This window comes from Nicotiana tabacum, chromosome 18 (assembly GCF_000715075.1).
Source record: "Nicotiana tabacum cultivar K326 chromosome 18, ASM71507v2, whole genome shotgun sequence".
NCBI classification, from domain to species: Eukaryota; Viridiplantae; Streptophyta; class Magnoliopsida; order Solanales; family Solanaceae; genus Nicotiana; species Nicotiana tabacum.
The window spans coordinates 145,877,645-145,886,721 of record NC_134097.1 but is presented as its reverse complement, the minus strand read 5'-3'; the positions used below and the strand labels follow the sequence as shown (position 1 = coordinate 145,886,721).

Below are 9,077 nucleotides of genomic sequence, written 5' to 3'. Positions count from 1 at the left end.
AAATTGATTAAAGTTGACTTTGGTCAACATTCTTGGTAAATGGACCCGGACCCATGATCCGACGGTCTCGTAGGGTCCGTAGTAAAATTTGGGACTTGGGCATATGCCCAGAATCGAATTCCGAGGTCCCAAGCCCGATGAATGAATTTTTGAAAGAAATTATTTTCTAGAAAATATAAGAGTTTTTGGAAATGAAAGATGTTTGAAATTGATGGTATCAGGCCCCTATTTTGGTTCCGAAGCCAGTACAAGTTTGAAATAATAATTTAGTTGAAACTGTAAAGTTTGGTAAGAATCGGAGTTCGTTTAGTATAAATCGGACCTTTATTTGTGAAAATTGGAAAATTTGATGTTCTTGAGTGATTTCATGAATTCGAGGATTTATTCATAGTTGTTGATGTCATTTTGATGATTTGATTGAACGAGCAAGTCCATATGATATTTTTAGACTTGCGTGCATGTTTGGTTTGGAGCCCCGAGGGCTCGGATGAGTTTTGGATAGGTCGCGGAGTGAAATAGGACTTAGGATAAATGCTGGTGTGATTGCAGGGTCTGCAGGCTTGCTTGCAATTGCGAGCTCGCATTTGCGACTGACCATCGCATTTGTGATGACTGGGCAGGGGAAGGGGACCTTCGCATTTGCGAGGCTCCAGTCGCAAAAGCGACTCCAACAGTGTTCGCATTTGCGAATAGTCGTTCGCATTTGCGAGGTTAATAGGGCAGGCCTTCCTTCGCAATTGCGAAGCTTTGGCCGCAATTGCGAGTTCGCATTTGCGAACATATTATCGCAATTGCAATATCCGCACCTGTGTAAATTAGGACTTAGACGCATTTTTCTTCATTTTTTAAACTCTCTCAAACTCTAAGCTCTCTTGGGCAATTTTCTAAAGAATAGTTCTTCTCCAAATCAATTGTAAGTTGTTTCTAACTCATTTTCTTTAATTTATAATATCTTTTCACATGATTTCAACTCAAAATCAAGAGATTTCATGGGGAAAATTGGGTGTTTTGGGTAGAAATTAGGATTTTTAAATTTTGGGGATTTGGACCTCGATTTGAGGTCCGATTTAAAAACAAATTATATATTTGGGTTCGTGGGTGAATGAGTAATCAGGTTTTGGTTCGAACTTCGGGTTTTGACCATGTGGGCCCGGGGTTAATTTTTGACTTTTTGGGAAAATCTTTACAAAAACCTATTTTCATGCATTAGAATTGATTCATTTAGCATTTATTGATATCGTTAAGTAAATTGTGGCTAGATACAAGCGAATTGGTGGTGGAAACAAGAGGTAAAGCAGTAGTTGAGGCTTAAATTATGTTCGTGGCTTTGAGGTAAGTGTTTGGTCTAACCTTACCTTGAGGGATTAGGAGTTGAGTCTTATTTACTATGTGTTAATTGTTGAGTACGACGTATAGGCATGATGACGAGTATCTATACGTCGGTGTCAAGCATGCCCATGAGTCTTATACTATAATTAATGTGACTCCGTTTCGTATTGTTCATGCTTTATATGATGATTTCTATTGTTGAACAAGACTTGTGGAAGTATTATTGGTAATTGAATATTGTAGAGCGTTGTCTTAAGTAGAGAATTGAGTTGTGAAATAAATGTGAAAAAGAAAAGAGGTTTATGATATTGTCTCCCTTGCTGGGATGTTATTGTTTTTGATATTATCTCCCATGTCGGGATGTTATTACTTACGATATTGTTTCCTTTGCCGGGATATTATTGTATGTTATTGTTCCCTTGCGGGATTTTATTATGATATTATTGATTCCCTTGCCCAAATTGCTTTGTGATTGTTGCTTGGGTGAGGAAGAGTGTAAATCACGAGGGTGATGCCATACATAGTTTTGAGGGTGCTAATGCACGAAGGGTGATGTCGTGCCAATATTGTGAGGTAAAATCACGAAGGGTGATGCCCTGCCGCACGATGTACAATGTCATGCCATGATATGAGTGATAATGCACGAAGGATAATTCCGTGTCGTGATTATGTAAGGTAAAAGCACGAAGGGTGATGCCGTGCCGATTATATTGATTTTTATGGTGAGGATGGGAGTTAAAGTACGAAGGGTGATGCCGTGCACGTGTTATTGAATTCTCGATTCTTGTTGACATTTGAATTATGGCTTTCATTATATTCCTCTATTGATTTTCAATTATTACCTGATATTCCCTGCAGCATGTTTCCCTCTCCTATCCTTAACTGTAAATTTCTGTCTTTATTTTTCTATTGTATATAATTTAACTGCACATGTTTATTTGGTAGTCTTGTCCTAGCCTCGTCACTACTTCGCCGAGGTTAGGCTAGGCATTTACCAACACATGGGGGTCGGTTGTGCTGATACTACACTCTATACAGTATGCAGATCCCAATGCTACAGCTTTTGGACCACAGTGAGGTTGTTGCCTTCAGTCCATCAGGCGGAGTCAACATCATTGATGATGGAAGCTGTCACACCAAAGAAGAAAGGAAGCAAAGAATTGAAAAACGTAGATCTTGGTAGCAATTTCAAAAGCAATGGCACAAGAAGCAGGGGAGGGTATATTGTCATCGATAGTCAATGATGATTAAAATAGTATCTTGGAATGTTTGGGGACTTAACAGAGCTAGGAAGAGGGAGTTGATAAAAAATATGGTGAGTAGCTGGAAGGCAGAAGTCTATTGCTTTCAAGAAACCAAGGTAGAAGGGGAAATCAGGGAGATAGTTAGAGAATTATGGGCAAATGGATGGGTGAAATATGCCCAGTTGGAAGCAAGTGGAACTAGAGGGGGTATTCTCATTATGTGGGACAGTAGGGCATGGGAAGGGGAAGTCAGTAGTGTGGGTAGATATTCCATCACATAAAAGTTCAGCGGCAAAGCCCAAGAATTTGTTTGGCATTTAACCAGTATTTATGCTGCTAATGATAGGGTTGAAAGAAAAGAAGTATGGTGGGAGATAGGAGCTGCTAGGGGTCTATTCACTGGGCCTTGGGTTGTGTGTGGGGATTTTAACACTGTTAGATATCCCTCAGAGAAGAAGAACTGTGTTAGGTATACCAGATCAATGGCAGAATTCTCATATTTCATTGAGGGCATGGGTTTAGTTGATCTGCAACTACTGGGAGGCAAGTTCACATGGAAGAAAGGAACAAATTTCAACAGTGCTGCTAGACTGGACAGGTTTCTAGTCTCTGAAGAATGGGATGAAGGATTTAGAAACATTAAACAGTCAATCCTTCACAGGGTTACCTCTGACCATTCACCTGTCATGATTCAGTGTGGCAATTGGGAACCAGTGAAATTTTTTTTCAAATTCGAGAATTGGTGGCTGCTGACTGAAGGTTTCAAGAATAGAATTAAAACATGGTGGGAGTCATTTTCATGTACTGGCAGACCTGATTACATCCTGGCTTTCAAGCTGAAAGCTTTGAAGGAAAAACTCAAAGAATGGAGCAAGACAATTCAAGGCAATCTGAAGATACAGAAACAACATATATTGGACCAACTTGCTGAAATTGAGGATATACAAGAACTGAGGAGCTTGAATGAGGAAGAGACACACAAAAAAACCTCTCTACTGCTAGAATTTGAGGAAAATGCTCGGAAGGAGGAGATAGCTTGGAGGCAACGGTCCAGGGCCTTATGGTTGAAAGAAGGTGACAGAAATACTAAGTTCTTTCACAGAACTGCAAATGCCCATAAAAGATATAACAATATTGACAAGCTACAAGTCAACGGGGAAACTGTGGAGAATTCTGAAGATATCACGAGGAAGATAATCTCTTTCTACCAAAAATTATACACAGAAGCTGAGGAGTGGAGACCACAATGCAGCCTAAGGGACTGCCAAACTATTAGCTCAGAGGATAATCAGATGTTATTGAGCCTCCTGAAATCTGGGAGAATGTCAAAGCATGTGTAGGGGACAAAGCTCCTGGTCCAGATGGGTATACTATGGCTTTCTACATTCAATGCTGGGAAGTGATTAGTCAAGATGTGATAGCTGCAGTCCAGAATTTTCAAGTTACTGGGGTCTTTGAAAAAAGTTTCAATGCTACTTTGGTGGCTTTGATTCCTAAGAAAGTTGGAGCTAAAGAACTGAAAGATTTCAGACCTATCAGTCTGATAAGTAGTGTCTACAAAATAATCTCAAAAATCCAAACAGAAAGAATCAAGAAAGTAATGGGCAAGTTGGTGGACAATCAACAGATGACCTTCATCAAAGGTAGACAAATAATGGATGCTATTTTCATTGCAAATGAGAGTGTAGATGCTAGAATGAAGAGCAAAGAACCTGGTATCCTGTGCAAGCTGGACATAGAAAAGGCATATGATCACCTTAACTGGAATTTTTTGTTGGGAATACTTTCGAAGATGGGCTTTGATGAAAGATGGATTAGTTGGATCAAATTCTGCATTAGTACTGTCAAATTCTCTATCTTAGTCAATGGTTCACCTGTTGGTTTCTTTTCCTCTCAGAGAGGCTTGAGACAGGGAGACCCTATCTCCCCTTTTCTATTTATTCTGGCTATGGAAGGTTTAAACAATCTGTTTAAAACTGCCAAAGCAAATTATAGGATCAAGGGGTTCAGGGTAAACTCTAGGGAGCCAACCAACTTGGAAATCACCCATCTACAATATGCAGATGATACTTTGGTGTTTTGTGATGCTAGCAGCGAACAATTGCTTTTCCTGAGAATGGTATTCATTCTTTTTGAAGCTATATTTGGACTACACATTAACTGGAACAAGAGTTTCATCTATCCAGTTAATGAAGTAATGGAGATGCATAGTTTGGCTAGAATACTGGGGGGAAGATAGGAGCTCTACCAACAGTGTACCTGGGAATGCCACTTGGAGCAAAAAGCAAGTCAAAAGGAATATGGAATGGAGTAATTGAGAAATGTGAAAAGAAACTTGTTAGTTGGAAGAGCCAATACCTATCTTTGGGAGGTAGACTAATCCTCATCAATAGTGTTTTGGATGTCATGCCTACTTACATGATGTCTTTATTTCCAGTTCCGACCAGTGTAGTTAAAAGAATAGATGCACTGAGAAGAAACTTTCTATGGCAAGACACCAGTGATAAGAGTAAGTTTCATCTGATCAGGTGAGAAGTACTTATTACCAGCAAGAAAGAAGGGGGAATGGGGATCAAAAATTTGAAAACTCAGAATCAAGTATTGATGATGAAGTGGTTATGGAGGTTTGCCACAACAAAGCAATCTTTATGAAAGAAGGTAATTCAAGAAAGGTATGGGATGGAAGGTAGTTGGACAACAAAAACAGTTTGTACTCCTTATGGGGTGAGTCTGTGGAGGTGTATCAGAAACACATGGCCAAGATTCAGAAACAATTTCAGTCTCAGAGTTGGAAATGGAATGAAAACATCCTTCCGGGAAGATAAATGGCTTGGACAGAGAACTTTAAAGCAACTATTCACGGACATCTACAATCTGAATCAGCAACAAAGAGCTTATGTTGGAGAACTTTGGACAGGTCAAGGATGGAATCTTACATTTAGAAGATTTCTATATGACTGGGAAATTGAGAGGCTGACAGATTTCTATGATACTCTGGAACAGTTTAGAGGGACCACCAACAATGAAGATAGGTTGTTCTGGCAAGGGGGGATAAGAGGAATTTTCTCTGTTAGATCAACTTACAAGGAGTACAACCATTCTAATAATCAGATTGGTTGTTGGCCTTGGAAAATGATCTGGAAAGTTAAAATACCTTACAAAGTATCATGTTTTGTCTGGCTTCTAGCAAGAGAAGTTGTCCTAACCCAAGATAATCTCACTAAGAGAGGATATCAGTTGGGGTCCAAATGTTACTTATGTAAAGCTCAGGAGGAGACAATCAATCATCTTTTCTTGCACTGCAGTGTCACAGATCAAATTTGGTAGATATTCATCAACCTGAGGGGAATTAAATGGGTTATGCCAGGGAGAATCAGGGAAGTCCTAACAAGTTGGAAAAGAGATGGAATGCAGTCTGGCCAGAAGGAGAGATGGAAGATTGTCCCTCCATGTATATGGTGGACAATTTGGAAAGAAAGGAACCTAAGATGTGTTGAAGATACACATAGTTCAATACAAAAGTTGAAAATGAGCTGTCTCACGCTCTTTTATTTTTGGTGTAAACAAGAGTGCTTAGAAGAGAGTGAAAGTATTTTTTGATGTTTTAGACCTCTTATGAGCTTTATAGAGACTTAGTTTGGCTCTCTTTGTACTCCCTTTTGTAATTGTGGATGACGACACTGAATTAGTGTAGTCATGTTTATATCTAATACAAATGTTACCAATTTCAAAAAAAAAAGTCAATGGAAAAAACAATTAACCGCACAACTTAAACCCAAAAGATAAGTAAGAAACAATCGTCTTTCTTCTTAAAAGAAATTTAAGTTTGAAACATTTCTTTCTACTTTCATCCCCTGTTGTATGACTTCGTTGAATTCTCTGTACTACATTACTAACATAAACAACGCTTCCGTTTTTCCAGTTTAATAAGACTCAAAATTTATTTCAACACTAACTAGAAAAAACATGAAAAGGATAAAACAAACTACCTAAATTACATACATATTTAGGAATATGACTTTTATTAATACGTAGAAAAGATCGTTACTAGGTACAGACCAGCAGCTTCTTTGTATTTCCTTCAGTCAGAGAAGTTAAACTCTTTGGCCTTCCAAGTTTCAACACTTCAACATAGCAGAACAAGCTCCAAAAAATATAGATTACAAACTAGACTAGTCAAAGTCCCCAAATGATACTTTTATAAAACAATTACAAAGAGCTAATGATATTGTAGACAACTAACAATTCATTGCCTATCTGTCAATCAATGAATTTCTTTAATAGGAAACAATTGACAATTTGAAACCAACTTAAGAAATCTAATTCGGTCAAAGTTGATCACCACCGCTCAAAATGAAAAAGTTAATCACCAAACCAAATTAATTCGATAAGTTAAAGGCACAAAATCTTCTATATCACAGATATCTAAACAGAAAAAATTAACAAAACATGCATATCCAAAGACAGATAACCTTGATCAGATCAGGCTACAAAGAAGGGGCACAAAAGAAGGGATTTACAGGAGAAACATGCCAAGAAACTTCCTCGACTCATTCATGATAGAAAACGCCATTGTTACCATCCCTCATCATGTGATTAAAACTCTATGGGTGATATTAGCATTATGTGCTCATTCCCAGAAAGTGACGGACGTCACTGGTGAAAATATGGAACAAAGAATACTCGAGAAGCATATTGCCCAGAATTCTGAGTGACATAAACATGGAAGTTACACTTTTTTGGCATTCAAAAACGGGAGCTACATCCGATGAAAGGTGCCTCAGAAAGGCTTCATCATTTTGCTGCTGGAAAACACACGATTTCCACACCAAACAATGCATCCACAACTACTCACAGTCTCACACATTTGCTGGACACACAAGAGTTGCAAATAGGAAACAATGATGTAATGTGGAGAACATATCCTATGCGTACAAGGAGGGCCACACCAAAACATGCGTGCGACTACAAGGTACCAGAACTGGTATTTGATTTTAACTATATGCAGCGAGGTTTCTTGATATCACTACTACAATGCTGGATTTTACTAGAGCAAAAATGGGATTACATCAAGCGACGAGGAATGCTCGTTCCCTACTGGGCAGTGTGGATATTTGATGCTTTTTCTGCATTCATGGGGCTAGTTTCTACTCACCACTTACGTAGATTGCTTTGCCATCTCTCAACTAGTTCAAAATGTACTACCATAGTGGAGTATATTTTACTCAATTATGGTACTAGGGGCTATGTATTCAACATAGATTATGTCTCTACATCTTTTAACACACTACATTACTCTGGTTTGTTTTCTGATTTTGATTTAGATATATATAAAAACTAGCCCTAGGCATTTGCCTAATGGATTGCTAAAAAAAAAGACAGATAACCAAAAACTCATATAGATAATCAGTATGACTAAAATCACCAGTGACACAAAAGAAATATAAAAATAAAATGGATGAAGCTATAATATAATAACCTTTCCGCTGATGATAAGACAATAAAATGACTCATAATTAAAACTAACTTGATATCAAAGATAAAAAAATCACCGATGATAAGCCAGCAATCTTTGGCCTTGTTGTGCTTAGGAACATCCTCAAACACTGAATTTAACCAATCTGACTTCATATTTTCCTACTACTGCACAAAAAACCACTCCAGTAATGATACATAGAAGTAGGAACCATTAAAATAAAATCAGATAAGGTTCTGCAAAAACCTTACTACTCTGCAGGCTGATGTAAGGATCAATGTGTCTTCAATGTTGATGCTTAGTAACATCCTTTCTCAATAAATCAAAATTATCTATATCTCTTCTATCACAAATCCTAAATTGAACAAAACACCAATTTATAATAGCGAAAACCTCTGGAATCAACAAAATTGAAACCAAGTAAAATTGACCTTCAATTAAGCACAACACACACACAGAGAAAGAGAGAGAGAGAGAGAGACCGAGCAGTAATTGAAGAGGGAGAGCAACAAGGCGATGGTAGCGGAGAGTCCGGTGTCGTGCTCATTTTGCACTTTGGGGCTTAGGGTTCTCTGAATAGGGCAAAGAAAACGAACTGAGATCTTAGCGGTGATTGTTGGCGCTTTTTTGTTTCGGAAAATTCTGCCAAATTTGTAGTAGCATTAACGACCGGATATCTTAATTTTAGTGGACCGGATATTTTCCTTTTGTTATTGTCGAATTTAGAATCGTCTTTAACCACCGAAAATACTTTTGGTCATTATAAATATGCCTCTAACGACCGGATTCACATCCCTTCGTAAGAAGTGGTCACTAAAAGATAAATTTCTTGTAGTTGTGGAACACAGGGAGGGGCAGCGACAAACATCCGAGAGTTATTAGAGTGAGACAGTGAATCATTTTACCTCGAAATTTGAGGTTGTTAGCGTATTACGCATCTTTGCCCCGAAAATGGTGGTTTCTCTATTTTTTATGGTCATTGTTGTTTGTTTCTTCCCCTCTCATATTTGTTTTGTCTAAGGTGCTGA

At 38.2% G+C, this 9,077-nt stretch overlaps 1 protein-coding gene and 1 long non-coding RNA gene across 2 annotated transcripts; one reads left to right on the top strand and one right to left on the bottom strand.

The window, feature by feature from the left end:
• The first annotated feature begins 2,450 nt into the window (after positions 1-2,450).
• LOC142172752 (uncharacterized) lies at positions 2,451-3,913 on the top strand. The gene is made up of 2 exons (XM_075236431.1): positions 2,451-2,548; positions 2,920-3,913. The coding sequence occupies exons 1-2, from the start codon at positions 2,451-2,453 to the stop codon at positions 3,911-3,913; spliced, it is 1,092 nt and encodes a 363-aa protein (XP_075092532.1).
• A 2,665-nt stretch (positions 3,914-6,578) lies between these two features.
• Positions 6,579-8,670, bottom strand: LOC107790820 (uncharacterized). The gene is made up of 2 exons (XR_001649109.2): positions 8,532-8,670; positions 6,579-8,404 (listed from the first exon to the last, which is right to left on the bottom strand). It is a non-coding gene; the product is annotated as an uncharacterized LOC107790820 (long non-coding RNA).
• Positions 8,671-9,077: the final 407 nt, after the last annotated feature.

Bases quoted from the DNA above. Each gene is read 5' to 3' on its own strand.
- LOC142172752 (XM_075236431.1), top strand. From the start codon at position 2,451: ATGGAAGCTGTCACACCAAAGAAGAAAGGAAGCAAAGAATTGAAAAAC. The intron at 2,549-2,919 runs GTATATTGTCAT...TGCTAATGATAG, and splicing joins GGCACAAGAAGCAGGGGAGG to GGTTGAAAGAAAAGAAGTAT.